The following is a 26,940-nucleotide window of genomic DNA, read 5'->3' as shown; positions in this document are numbered from 1 at the left end:
CATGTATATATTACATGTAATTATAATGTTACTACATGACATATATACTTACATCATGTATATATTACATGTTATTATGAATGTTACTAGATACTACAGATATACTTACATCATGTTTATATTACATGTTATTATGAATGTTACTACATGACATATATACTTACATCATGTATATATTACATGTTATTATGAATGTTACTAGATACTACAGATATACTTACATCATGTATATATTACATGTTATTACGAATGTTACTACATGACATATATACTTACATCATGTTTATATTACATGTTATTATGAATGTTACTACATGACATATATACTTACATCACGTATATATTACATGTTATTATGAATGTTACTAGATACTACAGATATACTTACATCGTGTATATATTACATGTTATTATAATGTTACTACATGACATATATACTTACAACATGTATATATTTCATGTTATTATGAATGTTACTAGATACTACAGATATACTTACATAATATGTATATTACATGTTATTATGAATGTTACTAGATACTACAGATATACTTACATCATGTGTATATTACATGTTATTATGAATGTTATTACATGACATATATACTTACATCATGTATATATTACATGTTATTATGAATGTTACTAGATACTACAGATATACTTACATCATGTATATATTACATGTTATTATGAATGTTACTACATGACATATATACTTACATCATGTTTATATTACATGTTATAATAAAAGTTACTAGTTACATAGATACTTACAGTGTGTTTATAAAACATTGATGGAGGTGTTTGGATGTTTTTTAGAGCGACTCCAATTACCTCCATTGTTAGCTGACTTTTGCTAATGTTTATTTACGAGTTAGGATGTGAATGATTGGCCAAATTCCCCAAAATATTCAGACTTTATACCTAAAACATACCTTTGTCCGCTTTTCAGCCTCCAGTATTTTGGCATTGGCAGCTTCTTCTTTCTTTTTCCTCTTGGCCTGTGAATAAAGATTGGGGTTGAAAACCAAAACTAAACGGACTTGCTTCAATCAAGTCTTCAACGCTGCACTTCAAGGCCTACTGAAAGCCACTACTACCCACCACGCAGTCTGATAGTTTATATATCAGTGATGAAATATTAACATTGCAACACATGCCAATACGGCCTTTTTAGTTTACTAAATTTAATTTTAAATTTTGCGGCGATGTATCCTGCTGAAATGTCTCGGTATGATGGCGTGTGTGCGTTAAGTCACGCATTGTAGAGGACTTTTTTCGTTCCCAGCTATAAGTCGTTTCTTTTTATCGCATAATTCCACAGTATTCTGGAAAACTGTGTTGCTGAATCTTTTGCAATTTGTTCAATGAATAATGGAGACATCAAGGAAGAAAGCTGTAGGTGGGAAGCGGTGTATTGCGGCCGCCTTTAGCAACACAAACACAGCCGGTGTTTCATTGTTTACATTTCCTAAAGACTGATTGATTGATTGAAACTTTTATTAGTGGACTGCACAGTTCAGTACATATTCAGTACAATTGAGCACTAAATGGTAACACCCGAATAAGTTTTTCAACTTGTTTAAGGTGGGCTCCACGTTAATCAATTCATGGTAATGACAGTTAAGCTTTATGGAACAGAGATGTCAAGCGAACACGGTTGGATTGGACCACACACACAAAGTACAGAGTATTATGTGTATTAATAAAAAACTTTTAACCATTCTGTATTCTGAAGGCGATCTATGTCGTGTGCTACTCAAAGCGGTATGGCTCTATCCCTTGTTGCGGTTGGGCCTGGCCGAGTGGTCCTGCCACCCCCACGGCTGCCACGGCCCCTCTCACAGCATCTTCCCCATCTGAATCGCTCCCTCGCTGCCTTTTTTTTTTTCTAGTCCAGGGGTCGGGAACCTTTTTGGCTGAGAGAGCCGAAAAGCCGAATATTTTAAAATGTATTTCCGTAAGAGCCATATGATATTTTTTTTAACACTGAACACAACTAAACGTGTGCATTTTTAAGTGAGACCAACATTTCTAGAGTATAATAGGTCTCTTATTCAAGGATGCCAGGAAAGAAGGACAAAAGCTGGATTTCCCAGCAAAAGCAGTGGTCATTATGATGTACTTTACTCATTAGTAATTCCATCCATCCATTTTCTACCGCTTATTCCCTTTCGGGGTCGCGGGGGGCGCTGGCGCCTATCTCAGCTACAATCGGGTGGAAGGCAGGGTTATTCTTTATTATTCCTAGATACAGGTAAAGGACAAAAACTGGATTTCCCAGCAAAAACAGGTGTCATTATGATGTACTTTACTCATTAGTAATTATTCTTTATTATTCCTAGATACTGGTAAAGGACAAAAACTGGATTTCCCAGCAAAAACAGGTGTCATTATGATGTACTTTACTCATTAGTAATTATTCTTTATTATTCCTAAATACTGGTAAAGGACAAAAACTGTATTTCCCTGCAAAAGGAGTAGTCATTATTATTTATTAATGCTAAATACTGGTAGACGGACTTGAAAAGATGCCAGGAAAGAAGGACAAAAGCTGGATTTCCCAGCAAAAGCAGTGGTCATTATGATGTACTTTACTCATTAGTAATTATTCTTTATTATTCCTAGATACTGGTAAAGGACAAAAACTGGATTTCCCAGCAAAAACAGGTGTCATTATGATGTACTTTACTCATTAGTAATTATTCTTTATTATTCCTAAATACTGGTAAAGGACAAAAACTGGATTTCCCTGCAAAAGCAGTAGTCATTATTATTTATTAATGCTAAATACTGGTAGACGGATTTGAAAAGATGCCAGGAAAGAAGGACAAAAGCTGGATTTCCCAGCAAAAGCAGTGGTCATTATGATGTACTTTACTCATTAGTAATTATTCTTTATTATTCCTAAATACTGGTAAAGGACAAAAACTGTATTTCCCTGCAAAAGCAGTAGTCATTATTATTTATTAATGCTAAATACTGGTAGACGGATTTGAAAAGATGCCAGGAAAGAAGGACAAAAGCTGGATTTCCCAGCAAAAGCAGTGGTCATTATGATGTACTTTACTCATTAGTAATTATTCTTTATTATTCCTAGATACTGGTAAAGGACAAAAACTGGATTTCCCTGCAAAAGCAGCAGTCATTATTATTTATTAATGCTAAATACTGGTAGACCGATTTGAAAAGATGCCAGGAAAGAAGGACAAAAGCTGGATTTCCCAGCAAAAGCAGTGGTCATTATGATGTACTTTACTCATTAGTAATTATTCTTTATAATTCCTAGATACTGGTAAAGGACAAAAACTGGATTTCCCTGCAAAAGCAGCAGTCATTATTATTTATTAATGCTAAATACTGGTAGACCGATTTGAAAAGATGCCAGGAAAGAAGGACAAAAGCTGGATTTCCCAGCAAAAGCACTGGTCATTATGATGTACTATACTCATTAGTAATTATTCGTAGCTCGCTTAGTAGAGCGGCCGTGCCAGCAACTTGAGGGTTGCAGGTTCGATTCCCGCTTGTTACCCACCTGCTCCCAGTGCCACCCACACTGGTTTAAATGTAACTTAGATATTGGGTTTCACTATGTAAAGCGCTTTGAGTGACAAGAGAAAAGCGCTATATAAATATAATTCACTTCACTTTGTAATAACATTGTTATTCTGAAGCTAACTGTGGAGGGGGCGTGGCCTGCGGGCCTGCAGCGACAGGTGCGTAGATGGCCCACCTGGGCCTTGTTATCTAATCACCTGTCGCTCTGTTATAAGCAGCAGCCAGGAGGAGAGACTGGGTTGGGGCTGGAAATACAATTGCTGGAAAACAACTGAGACTTATTGAAAAATAAAACAATATTGTAACCCTGAAACAGGCTCTCATGTCGGTGCTTGGGGGCCTGAAGAACCCCCAGGAGGGCAAGCCACACACTAACCAATAATAAATAAATAACTTCTTACCATTAACGCAACTTCTTGAACGGATGGATGGATTAAAAATGCATGAGAATGTTTTATATTTTGAACATTATTTTTAACACTGTGATTACAAGTGAAATTATTCATTACTTATCGTTTTAAGCAACATCAGCTCAGATTTATCTGAGAGCCAGATGCAGTCATCAAAACAGCCACATCTGGCTGTTCTAGTCCTTCACTCTCACTTTCCTCATCCACGAATCTTTCATCCTCACTCAAATTAATGGGGAAATCGTCGCTTTCTCGGTCCGAATCGCTCTCGCTGCTGGTGGCCATGATTGTAAACAATGTTCAGATGTGAGGAGCTCCACAACCCGTGACGTCACGCGCACATCGTCTGCTACTTCCGGTACAGCCAAGGCTTTTTTATCAGCACCAAAAATTGCGAACTTTATCGTCGATGTTCTCTACTAAATCCTTTCAGCAAAAATATGGCAATATCGCGAAATTATGAAGTATGACACCTAGAATGGACCTGCTATCCCCGTTTAAATAAGAACATCTCACTTCAATAGGCCTTTCAGCTCAATGTTTGCAGTTTCCTGCTCTCAGCAAGGGTTGTATTTGTCAAATGTGCAAAAAGTGTTGCCAGTGAGTGATGTATCTCTTTTAACACCCCATGGTGGGACTGTGGAGGCCTCGCCTTCAAAGTCTTGTCAAGCGCATCCACTCAAAATGGATTCAGTCCGGACTAAAACACTTTGAAGCGCCGGCGTTATAATTGTGCACGCCTGGCCATGTGTTTGATAATTGTGTGTGTGTGTGTGTGTGTGTGTCAGCCCCCCGCACCCTGACTCGACCCACTTACGCTGAACTGTTTCTGTTGTCTGATGGGGAAGGAAAAAAAAAAAAAAAAAAAAATTCTGTCCAATTTAAATCAGGTCTGAAGAGGCGGCCATGTTAATATTCCACAGCAGCAGCAATTTACATGTGGACTGAGTGTTGCTGCTCTGTAATGACTTCACACAATGTTCTGCTTAAATACCTCCAGAATCTGCTGGGCCCGGAGTTCTTTCTCCATCCGGATCTGCTGAATGCGCTTGATTTTTTCCTGTTGGAAAAGAAAAAAGGGACTATTTTCAGAGGCTCTCAAATAAACGGCTACACAACAATATATTTAGTGTGGCAGTCGTGTTTAAGCAGCACAACACACAAAAATATATTTAGTGTGGCAGACGTGTTAAAGCAGCACAACACACAACAATATATTTAGCGTGGCAGTCATGTTAAAGCAGCACAACACACAATATATTTATTGTGGCAGTCGTGTTAAAGCAGCACAACACACAACAATATATTTAGTGTGGCAGTCATGTTAAAGCAGCACAACACACAACAGTATATTTAGTGTGGCAGTCATGTTAAAGCAGCACAACACACAATATATTTATTGTGGCAGTCATGTTAAAGCAGCACAACACACAACAATATATTTAGCGTGGCAGTCATGTTAAAGCAGCACAACACACAATATATTTATTGTGGCAGTCGTGTTAAAGCAGCACAACACACAACAATATATTTAGTGTGGCAGTCATGTTAAAGCAGCACAACACACAACAATATATTTAGTGTGGCAGTCGTGTTTAAGCAGCACAACACACAAAAATATATTTAGTGTGGCAGACGTGTTAAAGCAGCACAACACACAACAATATATTTAGCGTGGCAGTCATGTTAAAGCAGCACAACACACAATATATTTATTGTGGCAGTCGTGTTAAAGCAGCACAACACACAACAATATATTTAGTGTGGCAGTCATGTTAAAGCAGCACAACACACAACAGTATATTTAGTGTGGCAGTCATGTTAAAGCAGCACAACACACAATATATTTATTGTGGCAGTCATGTTAAAGCAGCACAACACACAATATATTTATTGTGGCAGTCGTGTTAAAGCAGCACAACACACAATATATTTATCGTGGCAGTCATGTTAAAGCAGCACAACACACAATATATTTATCGTGGCAGTCATGTTAAAGCAGCACAACACACAATATATTTATTGTGGCAGTCGTGTCAAAGCAGCACAACACACGACAATATAATTATCGTGGCAGTCATGTTAAAGCAGCACAACACACAATATATTTATTGTGGCAGTCATGTTAAAGCAGCACAACACACAATATATTTATTGTGGCAGTCATGTTAAAGCAGCACAACACACAATATATTTATTGTGGCAGTCGTGTTAAAGCAGCACAACACACAATATATTTATTGTGGCAGTCATGTTAAAGCAGCACAACACACAATATAATTATCGTGGCAGTCATGTTAAAGCAGCACAACACACAATATATTTATTGTGGCAGTCGTGTCAAAGCAGCACAACACACAACAATATAATTATCGTGGCAGTCATGTTAAAGCAGCACAACACACAATATATTTATTGTGGCAGTCATGTTAAAGCAGCACAACACACAATATATTTATTGTGGCAGTCATGTTAAAGCAGCACAACACACAATATATTTATTGTGGCAGTCATGTTAAAGCAGCACAACACACAACAATATAATTATCATGGCAGTCATGTTAAAGCAGCACAACACACAATATATTTATTGTGGCAGTCATGTTAAAGCAGCACAACACACAATATATTTATCGTGGCAGTCGTGTTAAAGCAGCACAACACACAAAAATATATTTAGAGTGGCAGTCGTGTTAAAGCAGCACAACACACAACAATATATTTAGTGTGGCAGTCATGTTAAAGCAGCACAACACACAACAATATATTTAGTGTGGCAGTCGTGTTAAAGCAGCACAACACACAATATATTTATTGTGGCAGTCATGTTAAAGCAGCACACACAACAATATATTTAGTGTGGCAGTCGTGTTAAAGCAGCACAACACACAACAATATATTTAGCGTGGCAGTCGTGTTAAAGCAGAACAACACACAACAATATATTTATTGTGGCAGTCATCGTTCCCAGCTTTAAGTCGTCTGTTTTCATCGCATAATTACATAGTCTTTTGAACATTTGTGTTGCTGAATTCTTTGCAATTTGTTCAATGAACAATGGAGACATCAAAGAAGAAAGCTGTAGGGGAGAAGCGGTGTTTTGCTGCCGCCTTTAGCAACACAAACTCAGCCGGTGTTTCATTGTTTACATTCCCGAAAGATGACGGTGAAGCTTTACTATGGAACAGAGATGTCAAGCGAACACGGTTGGATTGGACCACACACACAAAGTACCGTGTCTTATGCAGCTATCATTTCGAAAGATCGTGTTTCGAAGAGGGTCACTTGCGAAGGGCAGACATGGGCATCGCTACCACCCGTCGACTGGTGCTGAAGACAGGTGCGGGGCCGACCTTCAGGTTGTACAGGTACGACCATATAATCTCACTAAAACACTAGTAACACAATAAGCAGATAAGGGATTTTCCAGAATTATCCTAGTAAATGTGTCTAAAAACATCTGAATCGCTCCCACTGTATAGTCTTTTTTTTTTCTAGTCCTTCACTCTTACTTTCCTCATCCAAAAATCTTTCATCCTCACTTAAATTAATGGGGAAATCGTCGCTTTCTCGGTCCGAATCGCTCTCGCTGCTGTTGGCCATGATTGTAAACAATGTTCAGATGTGAGGAGCTCCACAACCCGTGACGTCACGCGCACATTGTCTGCTATTTCCGGTACAGGCAAGGCTTTTTTATTAGCGACCAAAAGTTGAGAACTTTATCCTCGATGTTCTCCACTAAATCCTTTCTGTATTCTGAAGGCGATCTATGTCGTGTGCTACTCCAGCATCAATATGTATCCTCCTGACCGTCACCGTCGGCTATCCCTTGTTGCGGTTGGGCCTGGCCGAGTGGTCCTGCCACCCCCACGGCTGCCACGGCGCCTCTTACAGCATCTTCCCTATCTGAATCGCTCCCTCGCTGCTCTGTTGTCCTTTTATTTTTCTAGTCCTTCACTCTCACTTTCCTCATCCAAAAATCTTTCATCCTTGCTCAAATTAATGGGGAAATCGTCACTTTCTCGGTCCGAATCGCTCTTGCTGCTGGTGGCCATGATTGTAAACAATGTTCAGATGTGAGGAGCTCCACAACCCGTGACGTCACGCGCACATCGTCTGCTACTTCCGGTACAGGCAAGGCTTTTTTATTAGCGACCAAAAGTTGCGAACTTTATTGTCGATGTTCTCTACTAAATCCTTTCTGTATTCTGAAGGCGATCTATGTCGTGTGCTACTCCAGCATCAATATGTATCCTCCTGACCGTCACCGTCGGCTATCCCTTGTTGCGGTTGGGCCTGGCCGAGTGGTCCTGCCACCCCCACGGCTGCCACGGCGCCTCTCACAGCATCTTCCCTATCTAAATCGCTCCCTCGCTGCTCTGTTGTCCTTTTATTTTTCTAGTCCTTCACTCTCACTTTCCTCATCCACGAATCTTTCATCCTCGCTGAAATTAATGGGGAAATCGTTGCTTTCCCGGTCCGAATCGCTCTCGCTGCTGGTGGCCATGATTGTAAACAATGTTCAGATGTGAGGAGCTCCACAACCCGTGACGTCACGCGCACATCGTCTGCTACTTCCGGTACAGGCAAGGCTTTTTTATTAGCGACCAAAAGTTGAGAACTTTATTGTCGATGTTCTCTACTAAATCCTTTCTGTACTCTGAAGGCGATCTATGTCGTGTGCTACTCCAGCATCAATATGTATCCTCCTGACCGTCACCGTCGGCTATCCCTTGTTGCGGTTGGGCCTGGCCGAGTGGTCCTGCCACCCCCACGGCTGCCACGGCGCCTCTCACAGCATCTTCCCTATCTGAATCGCTCCCTCGCTGCTCTGTTGTCCTTTTATTTTTCTAGTCCTTCACTATCACTTTCCTCATCCACGAATCTTTCATCCTCGCTGAAATTAAGGGGGAAATCGTCGCTTTCCCGGTCCGAATCGCTCTCGCTGCTGGTGGCCATGATTGTAAACAATGTTCAGATGTGAGGAGCTCCACAACCCGTGACGTCACGCGCACATTGTCTGCTATTTCCAGTACAGGCAAGGCTTTTTTATTAGCGACCAAAAGTTGAGAACTTTATCCTCTATGTTCTCCACTAAATCCTTTCTGTACTCTGAAGGCGATCTATGTCGTGTGCTACTCCAGCATCAATATGTATCCTCCTGACCGTCACCGTCGGCTATCCCTTGTTGCGGTTGGGCCTGGCCGAGTGGTCCTGCCACCCCCACGGCTGCCACGGCGCCTCTCACAGCATCTTCCCTATCTGAATCGCCCCCTCGCTGCTCTGTTGTCCTTTTATTTTTCTAGTCCTTCACTCTCACTTTCCTCATCCACGAATCTTTCATCCTCGCTGAAATTAATGGGGAAATCGTCGCTTTTCTCGGTCCGAATCGCTCTCGCTGCTGGTGGCCATGATTGTAAACAATGCTCAGATGTGAGGAGCTCCACAACCCGTGACGTCACGCGCACATCGTCTGCTACTTCCGGTACAGGCAAGGCTTTTTTATTAGCGACCAAAAGTTGAGAACTTTGTCCTCAATATTCTCTACTAAATCCTTTCAGCAAAAATATGGCAATATCGCGAAATGATCAAGTATGACACATAGAATGGACCTGCTATCCCCGTTTAAATAAGAACATCTCCCTTCAGTAGGCCTTTAAAGCAGCACAAAACACAAGAATATATTTAGTGTGGCAGCAACAGATGTGCTCAGCATTTCTACTCCAAAACTTCGATAAGGGACGGTGAGTCAGCAAAAACAACATCTGTACCTGCTGCTTGAGAATCTTCATCTGCTCCTTCTGCTTCCTCCTCTCCTCTGCTGCCTGGATCGCTGCAACACAACACATATCATGATACAACTACCGATATCACTAATAATACAACTACTGATACAACTATCGACACAACAACTGATACAACTACAAACCCCGTTTCCATATGAGTTGGGAAATTGTGTTAGATGTAAATATAAACAGAATACAATGATTTGCAAATCACTTTCAATCCATATTCAGTTGAATATGCTACAAAGACAACATATTAGATGTTCAAACTCATAAACTTTTTTTTTGTTGCAAATAATCATTAACTTTAGAATTTGATGCCAGCAACATGTGACAAAGAAGTTGGCAAAGGTGGCAATAAATACTGATAAAGTTGAGGAATGCTCATCAAACACTTATTTGGAACATCCCACTATTGATACAATTAATACACTTAGTAATATAATTAATAAACTATTGATATAATGAATACAACTATTGATAGAAGTCATACAACTACAAAACTACATTGTCATTAAATAGAAACACTTAAATTACCCCCAAAGTTGTGCTTCTTTCAGTCTTTAATGACAAGTTAGTTGTCTCTTCAAACATAAATAAAACAGATATATTCTCATCATTGGACCAAGAAGGGCAGCTGGTGGATATGCTTATTATTTTTCTATTATTATTATATTTTTATACAGTAATATGAATAATTATTATAATAATAGTATAATAATGATTATTATTACTATTATACTCAGAATATCATCATAATAATGATTAGTTTATTATAATTACTACAATAATATTTTTATTAAAATAATAATTATAGGTATTATCTAAACTGTTATTAAACTTATTACAAAAATAAGAATTGTTAAAATAATAATACTTATTATCATAATAATAATAATCATTGTTATTATCAACATTATTATAATAGTAATAATTATTAATAATTATACAAAATATATTGATAATATTAATAAAAACAATATGATCATGATTGTTATCATAAAAATTATTACTATTATCAATAGATTTTGTATAATTATTACAATAATAATTCATATTAAAATAACAATAGTTATTATTGTTATCATAATAATAATAAATATAATTATTACTATCAAATTTATTATGATTATTAAAATAATTATTTATGTAATAATAACTATTATTATTATTATCAACATTATTATTATAATTACGATAATAATTAGAATAACAATAACAATAAATATTATTGTTATCATAAGAATAATATTAATGAATATTATTATCAACATAATTTTTTATCATTACAATAATAATTATTAAAATAATAATAATTACTATAGTTATCATAATAATATTTTTTATTATCATCATCATTGTTAATATATATTAAAATAATAATTATTCATGCAACAATATAATCATTATTGTTATCATAATAATAATTATCAAAATAATTATAATTATTACAAGAATAATGAATACAAAAAACAAAATGTTTTATTATTGTTACCATAAGAATAATTATTAATATTCTCCAAATTATGTATATGATTATAAAAATAATAAGTATTAAAGTAATAATAATTATTATCATATTTATAATAAGTATTATTATTTAAATAACAATAATAATCATTATTGTTACATAATAATAATAACAATAATAATTATTAGTATTAAAATTATTATTAGAATTAATATAATAACTGTCATAATTTTTTTTACTATTATTATCATAATAATAATAATAATGACATTACAAAGGTCCTACCTTGCCGTTTGCGAGCTTCCTTGGCCGCCCGTGCCATCGCCTGCTTCTCCAGTTTCCTCATCAGTTTCATCTGAGCTGCTTGTCGGGCGATTTCTGCACGCACCAAAAGAAAACAAACATTGTCATTTCTTCTCTGACCTTGGCAGTTTTTGACGGATGATGAGGGGATCTTCTTCGGTGCAGGAACAGTCCATGTTGTAGTTGGAACATGAGGGGGTCCTGCTGGCCCCCACTCACCTTGAGCCTCCAGCTTGCGCAGGAGTTTGACCTCACTGGGACTGGGACCCTCCGGCACCAGCGGGTCGCCCACATTGGGGGGCCGGCCTTTCCTGCGTCGGTTGGCTTTGGCCCCTTCGCCCGCTAACTGACGCTCGGAGCTGGGGGGGCGGCCCCTGCGACCCTCCATGGCCAAAATGTGAGGAATGACTTCCTCTTCGTTCAACAGACTCCACTGTAAGCCCTGAGGAGCCACAAGGTAGAAGCAGGGAGAGTTGAGCTGAAAAAAAAATACTTTTAAAATACATTTTTAAATCATCATTTATCTTTAGAAGCTTTAATTACAAATACTTCCATTTCAAGTCTGTGGATGGAGTACAGCAGGGTGTCCACACTGACAAATCAAAGCCTGCGTGGCCACTTTTGATATTTTTCATTTTTGAAACCATTGAAATGCAAACCCCAAAAGCAGTGAAGTTGTCACCTTGTGGAAAAGGTACATAAAAAGAGAATACAATGATTTGCAAATCCTTTTTTAAGTTTTTTAAGTCAATTAAATAGACTGCAAAAACAAAATACTTAATATTTGAACTTAATAACTTTGTTATTTTTTGCAAATATTAGCTCATTTGGAATTCGATGCCTGCGATGTGTTTCAAAAAAGCTGCCACACCTGGCAAAAAGTTTTTTTTGTTAGTCAAATTAAACTTTTTTATATGGCGAACACAAAATGTCTATTTTTTGCGAAAAATGTTTCAAAGTTTAATATTTGCTGTGAAGTAATTGGAGCCTTAAATATGTCAGTAATTCATAGCAACATTGATTTGAATTCATTATTATTTTTTGAGCTGTACAGTTTAAAGAATATCCCACTAAAATGCTGGGGGATCCGAAAGGGTCCCACTCTTAAAAATGCTAAAAATAAATACTTAAAAAAAAAAAATTTGAACAGTTAAGTCTCAAGATCATCTTCAGATTTAATCGTCAATTATACCTTTTATTAAATATGTATTTTTATCTTTTTTACGCCCTTTTTGCTAAATAAATATTAGTTAAAAAAAAGCCATGCATTATTTATTTTTTTTTTCAATACTTTATAGTCTCGAGATCAACTTCAGATCCAGCCGTCGATTTCAAGTTTTATTTTATTTGTTGTAATGTGTTTCATGCCCTTCGTGTCAAATAAAACTTAGTTTTTATACGGCAAACAAACAAAATAATGCAATATTTTCAGAAAAAAAAATGTTTCAAAGTGTAATATTTGATGTGAAGTAATTGTAGCCTTAAATATGTCAATAATTCATAACATTGATTTTGATTCATTATTATCTTTTGAGGATGACAGTAAAAAAAATTAAAAATTCCCACTAAACTGTAAAAGGGCCCTATTCGAAAAGTGTTACAAATATGTTTTTTTTATTTCAACACTTAAATCTCTAGATCAACTTCAGATCTGTCGATCATAAGGTTTTTTTTGTGGCAAACACTCAAAATCTGCAACATTTCCCCCCAAAATAGGTCAAAAGTGTAATATTTGCTGTGAAGTCATTGGAGCCTTAAATATATCAATAATTCACAACAAAATTGATTTTAATTCATTATTATTTTTTGAGCTATACAGTTTAAAGAATATCCCACTAAAATGCTGGGGGATCCGAAAGTGTCGCACTCTTAAAAATACTTTTTTTTTTTTTTTTTTACAGTTAAGTCTCAAGATCATCTTCAGATTTAGTCGTCAATTATACCTTTTATTAAATATGTATTTTTATCTTTTTTACGCCCTTTTTGTTAAATAAATATTAGTTTAAAAATAAGCCATGCATTATTTTTATTTTTTTTTCAATACTTTATAGTCTCGAGATCAACTTCAGATCCAGCCGTCGATTTCAAGTTTTATTTTATTTGTTGTAATGTGTTTTATGCCCTTCGTGTCAAATAAAACTTAGTTTTTATACGGCAAAGACACAAAATAATGCAATATTTTCCGAAAAAAAAATGTTTCAAAGTGTAATATTTGATGTGAAGTAATTGTAGCCTTAAATATGTCAATAATTCATAACATTGATTTTGATTCATTATTATCTTTTGAGGATGACAGTAAAAAAAATTAAAAAATCCCACTAAACAGTAAAAGGGCACGACTCGAAAAGTGTTACAAATATGTTTTTTTTATTTCAACACTTAAATCTCTAGATCAACTTCAGATCTGTCGATCATAAGGTTTTTTTTGTGGCAAACACTCAAAATCTGCAACATTTCCCCCCAAAATAGGTCAAAAGTGTAATATTTGCTGTGAAGTCATTGGAGCCTTAAATATATCAATAATTCACAACAAAATTATTTTAATTCATTATTATTTTTTGAGCTGTACAGTTTAAAGAATATCCCACTAAAATGCTGGGGGATCCGAAAGTGTCGCACTCTTAAAAATACTTTTTTTTTTTTTTTTTTTTTAACAGTTAAGTCTCAAGATCATCTTCAGATTTAATCGTCAATTATACCTTTTATTAAATATGTATTTTTATCTGTTTTACGCCCTTTTTGTTTGTTAAATATATTACTTTAAAAATAAGCCATGCATTATTTTATTTTTTTTTCAATACTTTATAGTCTCGAGATTATTGGAGGGTCATCCCTCCAATGGGCTCACCACTCATAGGAGGGGCCATAGAGGTCGGGTGCATTGTGAGCTGGGCGGCAGCCGAAGGCAGGGCACTTGGCGGTCCGATCCTCGGCTACAGAAGCTAGCTCTTGGGACGTGGAACGTCACCTCACTGGGGGGGAAGGAGCCTGAGCTAGTGCGCGAGGTAGAGAAGTTCCGGCTGGATATAGTCGGACTCACCTCGACGCACAGCAAGGGCTCTGGAACCAGTTCTCTCGAGAGGGACTGGACCCTCTTCCACTCTGGCGTTGCCGGCAGTGAGAGGCGACGGGCTGGGGTGGCAATTCTGGTTGCCCCCCGGCTCAAAGCCTGTACGTTTGAGTTCAACCCAGTGGACGAGAGGGTAGCTTCCCTTCGCCTTCGGGTGGGGGGACGGGTCCTGACTGTTGTTTGTGCTTACGCACCAAACGGCAGTTCAGAGTACCCACCCTTTTTGGGTACACTCGAGGGAGTACTGGAAAGTGCTCCTCCGGGTGATTCCCTTGTCCTACTGGGAGACTTCAACGCTCATGTTGGCAACGACAGTGAAACCTGGAGAGGCGTGATTGGGAAGAATGGTCGCCCGGATCTAAACCCGAGTGGTGTTTTGTTATTGGACTTTTGTGCTCGTCACGGATTGTCCATAACAAACACCATGTTCAAACATAAGGGTGTCCATATGTGCACTTGGCACCAGGACACCCTGGGCCGCAGTTCCATGATCGACTTTGTAGTTGTGTCATCGGATTTGCGGCCTCATGTTTTGGACACTCGGGTGAAGAGAGGGGCGGAGCTTTCTACCGATCACCACCTGGTGGTGAGTTGGCTGCGATGGTGGGGGAGGATGCCGGACAGACCTGGCAGGCCCAAGCGCATTGTGAGGGTCTGCTGGGAACGTCTGGCAGAGTCTCCTGCCAGAGAGAGTTTCAATTCACACCTCCGGGAGAACTTTGAACATGTCACGAGGGAGGTGCGGGACATTGAGTCCGAGTGGACCATGTTCCGAACCTCTATTGTCGAGGCGGCTGATTGGAGCTGTGGCCGCAAGGTTGTTGGTGCCTGTCGTGGCGGTAATCCCAGAACCCGTTGGTGGACACCAGCAGTGAGGGATGCCGTCAAGCTGAAGAAGGAGTCCTATCGGGTTCTTTTGGCTCATAGGACTCCGGAGGCAGTGGACGGGTACCGACGGGCCAAGCGGTGTGCAGCTTTAGCGGTCGCGGAGACAAAAACTCGGACATGGGAAGAGTTCGGGGAAGCCATGGAAAACGACTTCCGGACGGCTTCGAAGCGATTCTGGACCACCATACGGCGCCTCAGGAAGGGGAAGCAGTGCACTATCAACACCGTGTATGGTGCGGATGGTGTTCTGCTGACTTCGACTGCGGATGTTGTGGATCGGTGGAGGGAATACTTCGAAGACCTCCTCAATCCCACCAACACGTCTTTCTTTGAGGAAGCGGTGCCTGGGGAATCTGTAGTGGACTCTCCTATTTCTGGGGCTGAGGTCGCTGAGGTAGTTAAAAAGCTCCTCGGCGGCAAGGCCCCGGGGGTGGATGAGATCCGCCCGGAGTTCCTTAAGGCTCTGGATGCTGTGGGGCTGTCTTGGTTGACAAGACTCTGCAGCATCGCGTGGACATCGGGGGCGGTACCTCTGGATTGGCAGACCGGGGTGGTGGTCCCTCTCTTTAAGAAGGGGGACCGGAGGGTGTGTTCCAACTATCGTGGGATCACACTCCTCAGCCTTCCCGGTAAGGTTTATTCAGGTGTACTGGAGAGGAGGCTTCGCCGGATAGTCGAACCTCGGATTCAGGAGGAACAGTGTGGTTTTCGTCCTGGTCGTGGAACTGTGGACCAGCTCTATACTCTCGGCAGGGTTCTTGAGGGTGCATGGGAGTTTGCCCAACCAGTCTACATGTGCTTTGTGGACTTGGAGAAGGCATTCGACCGTGTCCCTCGGGAAGTCCTGTGGGGAGTGCTCAGAGAGTATGGGGTATCGGAATGTCTTATTGTGGCAGTCCGCTCCCTGTATGATCAGTGTCAGAGCTTGGTCCGCATTGCTGGCAGTAAGTCGGACACGTTTCCAGTGAAGGTTGGACTCCGCCAAGGCTGTCCTTTGTCACCGATTCTGTTCATAACTTTTATGGACAGAATTTCTAGGCGCAGTCAAGGCGTTGAGGGGTTCCGGTTTGGTGGCCACGGGATTAGGTCTCTGCTTTTTGCAGATGATGTAGTCCTGATGGCTTCATCTGGCCGGGATCTTCAGCTCTCACTGGATCGGTTCGCAGCCGAGTGTGAAGCGACCGGAATGAGAATCAGCACCTCCAAGTCCGAGTCCATGGTTCTCGCCCGGAAAAGGGTGGAGTGCCATCTCCGGGTTGGGGAGGAGACCCTGCCCCAAGTGGAGGAGTTCAAGTACCTAGGAGTCTTGTTCACGAGTGGGGGAAGAGTGGATCGTGAGATCGACAGGCGGATCGGTGCGGCGTCTTCAGTAATGCGGACGTTGTATCGATCCGTTGTGGTGAAGAAGGAGCTGAGCCGGAAGGCAAAGCTCTCAATTTACCGGTCGATCTACGTTCCCATCCTCACCTATGGTCATGAGCTTTGGGTCATGACCGAAAGGATAAGATCACGGGTACAAGCGGCCGAAATGAGTTTCCTCCGCCGGGTGGCGGGGCTCTCCCTTAGAGATAGGGTGAGAAGCTCTGCCATCCGGGAGGAGCTCAACGTAAAGCCGCTGCTCCTCCACATCGAGAGGAGCCAGATGAGGTGGTTCGGGCATCTGGTCAGGATGCCACCCGAACGCCTCCCTAGGGATGTGTTTAGGGCACGTCCAGCTGGTAGGAGGCCACGGGGAAGACCCAGGACACGTTGGAAAGACTATGTCTCCCGGCTGGCCTGGGAACGCCTCGGGATCCCCCGGGAAGAGCTAGACGAAGTGGCTGGAGATAGGGAAGTCTGGGCTTCCCTGCTTAGGCTGCTGCCCCCGCGACCCGACCTCGGATAAGCGGAAGATGATGGATGGATGGATGGATAGTCTCGAGATCAACTTCAGATCCAGCCGTCGATTTCAAGTTTTATTTTATTTGTTGTAATGTGTTTTATGCCCTTCGTGTCAAATAAAACTTAGTTTTTATACGGCAAACACACAAAATAATGCAATATTTTCAGAAAAAAAATAGTATTTTTTTTTTTTTTACTTTCACCACTTAAATCTCTAGATCAACTTCAGGGTTTTTTTTTTTTTTTTTTTGTGGCAAACACTCAAAAATGCAATATTTTACCCAAAAATATGTTAAAGTGTAATATTTGTCGTGAAGTCATTGGAGCCTGAAATAGGTCAATAATTCATAATTTTATTTTTTTAGCATGACAGTTCAAAAATCCTACTAAAATGTAAAATGGCCCCACTTGTAAAAGTGTACAAAAATGTTTTATTTTTTTAAACTTTCAGCACTTAAGTCTCTAAATCAACTTCAGGTTTTGTGTCTCAAACACTCAAAATATGCAATATTGTACCCAAAAATATGTTAAAGTGTAATATTTGATGTGAAGTCATTGGAGCCTGAAATAGGTCAATAATTCATAATTATAATTTTTTTAGCATGACAGTTCAAAAATAAAATCCCACTAAAATTTAAAAAGGCCCCACTTGTAAAAGTTTTACAATATATATATATATATATACATATTTTTTTTACTTTCACCACTTACATCTCTAGATCAACTTCAGGTTTTTTTGTGGCAAACACTTAAAAATGCAATATTTTACCCAAAAATATGTTAAAGTGTAATATTTGTTGTGAAGTCATTGGAGCCTGAAATAGGTCAATAATTCATAATTATTTTTTTTTTTAGCGTGACAGTTAAAAAATCCCACTAAAATGTAAAATGGCCCGACTTGTAAAAGTGTTACACAAAAATATTATTATTACTAGTTTTTTTAACTTTCAGCACTTAAGTCTCTAAATCAACTTCAGGTTTTGTGTCTCAAACACTCAAAATATGCAATATTGTACCCAAAAAATATGTTAAAGTGTAATATTTGATGTGAAGTCATTGGAGCCTGAAATAGGTCAGTAATTCCTTAATTATTAATTTTTTAGCATAAAAGTTCAAAAATAAAATCCCACTAAAATTTAAAACGGCCCCACTTGTAAAAGTGTTACAAAACATATATATTTTTTTAACTTTCACCACTTAAGTCTCTAGATCAACTTCAGGTTTTTTTGTGGCAAACACTTAAAAATGAAATATGTTACCCAAAAATATGTTCAAGTGTAATATTTGTTGTGAAGTCATTGGAGCCTGAAATAGGTCAATAATTCATAATTATTATCATTTTTTAGTATGACAGTTCAAAAATCCCACTAAAATGTAAAATGGCTGCACTTGTAAAAGTGTTGAAAAAAAAATATTATTATTATTTTTTTAAACTTTTAGCACTTAAGTCTCTAAATCAACTTCAGGTTTTATGTGGCAAACACTCAAAATATGCAATATTATACCCCAAAAGTGTAATATTTGATGTGAAGTCATTGGAGCCTAAAATAGATCAATAATTCATAACAAAATTGATTTTAATTCATTATTATTTTTTGAGCAATGACAGTTTTAATGTAAAAAAAAAAGCTTTGTGTCATTAGAGTCAACATTGCAACTTGTTACATTTCACCTATTTGCTCTTTTATTCCACTTTTTTTTTTAAATGTTTTTTGTCCTGTAATAATTTAACAGAAGATCTTTGGACACCCGTGCAGTACAAGAAGAAAGCTGTGGAAGTAATGTCATGTGATTATTACAAATCATGCACAAGCCATGAGATCTAGGATCAGTCACTTGGGTTCTGCATGATTGCTGTGCTTGCCCTGACTGCGAGCGAGCGAGCGAGGGAGAGAGAGAGAAAGAGAGAGAGAGATGAAAGGCAGTCACCTGGGGTCCTTCTCTGGCTTCATAGAAGTCACCAACCCTGATCTTTGCACTGAAGCTAAAATTATCACGCGTGATGCCACTTATTCCATATCTGGATAGATACTACAGAAGAGAAAATAATCATGGCGTTGGTTTAGGCAGTGACATTGACAAGGCACTAGACTGAGGGGAGGGAGTCTACATTAGTGCATCTGGGTGCTCCTGACTCATCTGGCTAAGAGCAGGACACACTTAACAACAACACTTCTGACCTTGGGTGCACAATTCAGCCGCTTGCTTGCTTACTTACCAGCGCTCAGGCTTTTTGCTGCCTGATGAGCACTGAGTGGAGGCTACTGAACGGCCATTTCTCTATTTGCACACTTTGACAATCAGCAAAAGAAGACGCACGCACGCACGCACGCACGCACGCACGCACACACACACACACACACACACACACACACACACACACACACACACACACAGAGAGCGTAGGAATGAGGCCAAAGCTGTGCATCCCACCAGCGAGATGAATGACGGCCATGTGAGGGAAGTGGCACAATCTAAGAATAACATGGGGGCCACAGTGGGGGGGCTAGGGGTCTTCACACTACAAAGATATACAGGACTAATATGTTTTGTTGTTGGAGCAATGTGCAGTCCCTCCAGGAGTCTGCGATCAGGCAAACGATGTGTGAACTTGCCCACACATTTCCACGTGTGACCACTTTTTAGCAGGCCAGCTACTTTGGAAATGACCAAGTCAAAGTGATCTACGCCATATATGTACCGTATTTCCTCGAATTGCCGCCGGGTATATAGTTTGCGCCTGCCTAGAATTACTGCCGGGTCAAACTCGTTTCGCCAAATAATTAGCGTATGCCTAGAATTTCCACCGGGTCAAACTCGTCACGTCACGAGTGACACTTCACATGTCATCATTTTCAAAATGAAGGCTGATTTCAATCATTTGAAATCGCATAAAGGGAAGAAGATTAAGAGCTATTCAGTAGGATTTAAGGTCCAAGCTATTGAATATGCTAAAAAGAACAGTTTTATTAATATACCGTAGCTGCGTGTGTCAAATATGAGTCATTAAGTGACTCCCGCCTCCTGGTGGTAGAGGGCGCTAGTGATCCTTCTTGCGACTACTCGGCTGCAGAAGAAGTGACAACAAGCAGCAAGAGTGAGCAGCGATCCTTTATTTTTTACTCTCGCTTGCACTTTTAACATGAAGGATTACATATCTAATATAAAACAGTTTTCTAAACTGGACTTTCAATCGAAGCAGGAGGTAATAAAGGAAGATCTCCATCGAGACAGAGAGACTTTTAAAACTGAAGAAAGATAAGGAAGACTTCTATAAACAAGTTATCGATGCTTTTGATCAGAAGGAGCTGCGCATGGACTTCATTTATAAGTAAAGGTAAGACCATTATAACGTTTTTTTTATTAAATGTGCTTTTTATGATGGTATCCTTACATCACACTCATATTTATAAGCGCAGGCCTAAATTTACCGCATGCCTTTGGTAAACGCCGGAGTGAGAAGAGGTTTTAAATAAGCCCCCTGGCGGCAATTCAAGGAAATACGGTAATATTATTTATCTCATTCGTGTGAGCGACGAAGAAAATGTCCGCAATTGTCACTCACATGCAAACCAATAAGAATTCGGCAGGGGAGGGTCATGGAATGCTAACTGCTATATGCTATACGCTACTGCCGGAGCTATTAAAATGGATCACATCAACATTGGTGGTAACTTTTAAAAACTGAGAAGGGTTGAAGAAAAATGGCACCGAAAAGGAAATCATGTACTGCAGGTTTACAAGCTGGATGTAGTGAAATATGCAGCAGAGAACAGCAATCCAGCAGCAGAAAGAAAGGACGCTAGCAGGGCGCATACCAGAGGTGACACTAAGGAAGAAGATTTCTTGTGATTTATGGATTAGGAGTGAGAGATAGTTTGGTAAAGGTATAGCATGTTCTATATGTTATAGTTATTTGAATGACTCTCACCATAATATGTTAGGTTAACATAGCAGTTGGTTATTTATGCCTCATATAACCTACACTTATTCAGCCTGTTGTTCACTATTCTTTATTTATTTTAAATTGCCTTTCAAATGTCTATTCTTGGTGTTGGGTTTTATCAAATACATTTCCTCAAAAAATGCGACTTATACTCCAGTGCGACGTATAATTATGTTTTTTTCCTTCTTTATTGTCCATATTCGGCAGTTGCGACTTATACTCTTGTGTGTGTGTATATATATATATATATATATATATATATATATATATATATATATATATATATATATATAAACAAATATATATTATATATATATACATATTTACACACATATATATATATATATATATATATATATATATAAAAAACAAATATATATTATAAATATACATATTTACTCACATATATATATATATATATATATAAACAAATATATATTATATATATATACATATTTACACATATATATATATATATATAAACACATGTACACATGCAAATATATATAAAAAACATGCATATATATATACACACACACATACATACACACATATATATATATATATATGTATACATATATATATACACACATGCATTTATATTAAGGGTGTAACGGTACACAAAAATTTCGGTTCTGCCCACGTTAATCCACATTAAACTGCTTTAAGTTGTTTCTTAGATGAAATAAAATGACAAAACCTTTCTTCTACATATTAAAAGTGCAACATTAAACAGTTTCAAGTCAACTCATCATGCTTAATTTATTACAGCATTTGGGAAGTCTGTAGTTGATTTTTATTATGTAAATGTTGTATTTTTATCAACATGTGATAGCAGGGACCCTGCCATTCAAAACTAGGCTGCTTTATTATTAATGATTAATGTAACTATAGCTGAAAATTCATCCCTGACCACCATGGAGTTTATGTAGGCTTTATGATGCACTTGAATTATTTTATACACTATCAGAGACAAAAACTCTTCATTTAATATTATGTCCTTTTTTGCTGCTTCAACACACCTCAATCAACACTGTCCGTAACACACGCACACAGCAAAATGAGTTAACGTTTCGCTAAAAGCTAACTAGCCTTCACCTAAAGCCAGGACTGCGAGCGAGCTGAGCTTCAGTTTGTTTCTAGAAGGTCAACGGGCTCATAGTGATGTTTAGAAAGTAGTTGACTTGGAATATAATTTGGGGAGAGTGAGTTGCTCCCCTGCTCGACATCGACACTGAAGCCTTGACGACATGAGCTCTGAATACGCATTGCTGATTGCCTTTGTATGTAACCAATCAGATGGTTGTGTGGGCGGGACAATGCAGGGTGCTGTGTACAGACACAGAGGCAGAACGGAGCGCAGCAGCTTGTTAAGACTTTAGCATAGGCGGTTACTTCCTATGTACGTGTTGAACTCGTTCGGTATTCCTCCGCACCGAACCGAAACCCCTGTACCGAAACGGTTCAATACAAATACACGTACCGTTACAACCCTAATATATATTAATATAAAAAACATGCATATATATATATATATAATATATATATATATATACACACACACACATACATAGACACATACATACATATATATATGCATATATATATGTTACATGTATATATGTACATGTATATATGTATGTATACGTATACATACGTGTGTGTGTGTATATATATGTATGTATATATATTATATATTTGCGTAAAGGTTGCAAGGAGCAATCAAAATATTCATAACAAACTCACAAAATCACAAGTTGTAGTTATGTTATTGAAAGAAAATAAGCCTCAAAACATGGCAAAATTTGCATTTATTTACAATTTATTATTTGTTGTTATTGTAGCAACTTTTTAAACAAGCTGCCATGAATCTCGCCATTTTTGTGCGGCAAGAATCCGAGAGAAAAGCCAGCCAACTCCTGGAGGGACTGATGTAGACGAGCAGCTTGTGTTCATCCAAGCTATCTTGCTATCTTGCTCCACAACATGTGCGTGTCTACGGGTGTTGTGGACAAGAGAAGTGAAAGAGATAAATACCTTCATCACGTCCGGGTACTGTCTCAGCTTCTTGCCACACGGGGCGTAGTAGGCCACCTCCCCTTGAGGTCGCCCTGTCACGTTTTTGATTCGAGTTTCTCTGCGCCACCTGCATTTTAACCATGACCAAACATACAGCCGTTAGTGGAAAAAACACAAGGAAAAAAATAACAACACAAAAAGCCGGTGTGAGTGTCTACTAGGGTGCTAATTAAGTGCGATACGGTCTTTGAAAGATACCGGTACTTTTTTTGTACCCGAGTGCTGAGCCGAGGAGCGTGTTGAGTGTGTCGTGTACACACACTTACAGAGCGCACAAGCGGAAACAGTGAGGGGAAAAATGACAAATAAAGGCACGCTACTGATTAATAAAGAGTGTGCATTCACACACACATTCACTCTATAAACATACATACATATACACATACTGTACATATACATTCACTGTACATACAAACATATACACATACATGTACATACACATTCACTGTACATACCTACATACATATACACATACATGTACATATACATTCACTGTACATACATACATACATATACATATACATGTACATATACATTCACTGTACATACATACATACATATACACATACATGTACATATACATTCACTGTACATACATACATATACATATATATTCACTGTACATACATACATACATACATATACACACACACTGTACTTATACATTCACTGTACAAACATACATACATGTACATATACATTTACTGTACATACATACATACATACATATACTGTACATATACATTCACTGTACGTACATACATACATACATATACACATACATGTACATATACATTTACTGTATATACATGCATACATATACACATACATGTACATTTACATTCACTGTACATACATACATACATACATATACATATATATTCACTGTGCAAACATACATATACACATACATGTACATATATTCACTGTTCATACATACATACATACACACATACATATACACACACACTGTACATATACATTCACTGTAAAAATACATACATATACACATACATGTACATATACATTTACTGTACATACATACATACATACATATACTGTACATATACATTCACTGTATGTACATACATACATATACACATACATGTACATATACATTTACTGTGCAAACATACATATACACATACATGTACATATATATTTACTGTGCAAACATACATATACACATACATGTACATATACATTTACTGTACATACATACATACATACATACATATACTGTACATATACATTCACTGTATGTACATACATACATACACACATATACATGTACATATACATTTACTGTGCAAACATACATATACACATACATGTACATATATATTCACATGTACATATATATTCACATGTACATATATATTCACATATATACATGCATACATACATACATACATATACACATACATTCACTGTACAAACATACATACACACATACTGTACACATACATATATACATGTGTCATTGTACTACATGTAATATATACATTGTACTACATGTAATATATACATTGTACTACATGTAATATATACATGTGTACTACATGTAATATATACATGTGTACTACATGTAATATATACATGTGTCATTGTACTACATGTAATATATACATGTGTCATTGTACTACATGTAATATATACATTGTACTACATGTAATATATACATTGTACTACATGTAATAAATACATTGTACTACATGTAATATATACATGTGTACTACATGTAATATATACATTGTACTACATGTAATATATACATTGTACTACATGTAATAAATACATTGTACTACATGTAATATATACATGTGTACTACATGTAATATATACATTGTACTACATGTAATAAATACATTGTACTACATGTAATATATACATTGTACTACATGTAATATATACATTGTACTACATGTAATATATACATGTGTCATTGTACTACATGTAATATATACATTGTACTACATGTAATATATACATTGTACTACATGTAATATATACATTGTACTACATGTAATATATACATTGTACTACATGTAATATATACATTGTACTACATGTAATATATACATTGTACTACATGTAATATATACATGAGTCATTGATCTTAGGGTTCAACAAGAAAAGTGCAATGTGTTTAATTCATCTTATAAAATTGTTCTTTGTGTCCAATAAGAAACATACGTTTAATGTAAGATGTTTTGTTAAAATAAAGCAGAAAATTATTTATTTTATGGTCCCCCCCTTTTTTTTTTAAGTATCCACATACATGTTGGTGGCAACAGAGTGGTATTGGGACAACAAGTCCAGGTTCCTAGAGAGTGAAGTGAGCAGCACTTGTACGTACCCCAACTCCAGAGGTGTCATCAGGTCCTTCTCATCCATCACTCGCTTCCTCTTCCCTAAACCTGCACACAAACACTGCAGTCATGGATCTGACAGCACACAGTAGAATACACACTCACATGTTTTATTGTTGGGACTTTTTCTTTTACAAACAACATGAACTCAAACCCTACAGGGCCCTGAACACAACACGCCATGTAAACTGAGGGAGTCAAATGATCACATTAAGTGTGACTAATTAAGTTGTATTTAGCCAATTATGCTTTTATGGTGTTAATCCAATACTAAAAAGATTACTGTCTTTATATGCCCATGTAGAAACTGCCACGAGATTTGACTGGTGTGTTATCAGTTGTAAACACATGTGGTGAATTATATATAAGACATAGTGTACTTTTAAATAACTGTAAATACAGATTCATAAGTGTGTTTATAGTTTGTGTAAGTCTGACTATTGTCTTGTTGTTGCATATATTACAGTGGTGGTCCTCAACCACCGGTTCGGGGACCGGTGCCGGTCCGTGGAACATTTGAGAGAAACATTAGATAATTTATAAACGACTGCATTTTCTCCCACTTAACTTTGGCTGTCACACTTGTTTTTATTGAAGGCCACTCTGTAGAGGGCCGCTTGTAACAGTAAATCATTTATTTACATACAAACCCCGTTTCCATATGAGTTGGGAATTTGTGTTTGATGTAAATATAAACGGAATACAATGATTTGCAAATCCTTTTCAACCCATATTCTGTTGAATATGCTACAAAGACAACATATTTGATGTTCAAACTTTATAAACTTACTTTTTTTCGGGCAAATAATAATGAACTTAGATTTTCATGGCTGCAAAAAGTGCCAAAGTAGTTGGGAAAGGGCATGTTCACCACTGTAGACCATCTTATTTTAAGGTTAAAAAATAGAAAGAAGTTTCTGGATCATCATTTGTCCCAAAGTAGTCTTTGTTGTCCCTCTCATTTAGTCTGCACTGATTAGTAGTCGTGTTGTTGTTGAAGGGAAAGTGAACATTGTGATGTATTTGTGAAATGAATGAAAATGATCCAAATACATAAATATTACATGTTATGAACTCAACTACATTACTTACAGCGTGTATACAAAACCTTGATGGAGGTTTATAGGCGGAATAGAGTGATTTCTATTAGCTCCATTGTTAGCTGACTCTTGC

The 26,940-nt window shown here is 37.8% G+C and overlaps 1 protein-coding gene across 16 annotated transcripts in view; it reads right to left on the bottom strand.

Annotated features, from left to right (window-relative positions):
- The window catches only part of baz2ba (bromodomain adjacent to zinc finger domain, 2Ba), a 314,952-nt gene that overhangs the window by 81,586 nt on the left and 206,426 nt on the right, over positions 1-26,940 (bottom strand). For 11 of the 16 annotated variants that reach the window (XM_061887411.1, XM_061887418.1, XM_061887415.1 and 8 more), the window contains exons 11-18: positions 25,755-25,815; positions 23,354-23,462; positions 19,300-19,401; positions 11,751-11,973; positions 11,514-11,606; positions 9,743-9,804; positions 4,966-5,031; positions 939-1,004 (exon numbers count right to left, since the gene is read on the bottom strand). In XM_061887411.1, coding sequence (XP_061743395.1) covers positions 939-1,004; positions 4,966-5,031; positions 9,743-9,804; positions 11,514-11,606; positions 11,751-11,973; positions 19,300-19,401; positions 23,354-23,462; positions 25,755-25,815 — 782 coding nt within the window. The remainder of the gene's footprint in view (positions 1-938; positions 1,005-4,965; positions 5,032-9,742; positions 9,805-11,513; positions 11,607-11,750; positions 11,974-19,299; positions 19,402-23,353; positions 23,463-25,754; positions 25,816-26,940) is intronic. The other 5 variants (XM_061887416.1, XM_061887417.1, XM_061887410.1 and 2 more) reach the window with 1 other exon arrangement.

Source organism: Nerophis ophidion, linkage group LG25, assembly GCF_033978795.1.
Source record: "Nerophis ophidion isolate RoL-2023_Sa linkage group LG25, RoL_Noph_v1.0, whole genome shotgun sequence".
In the NCBI taxonomy this organism is placed as follows: domain Eukaryota; kingdom Metazoa; phylum Chordata; class Actinopteri; order Syngnathiformes; family Syngnathidae; genus Nerophis; species Nerophis ophidion.
Note: the sequence above shows the minus strand (reverse complement) of the source record. Positions and strands in the feature narration are given on the sequence as shown.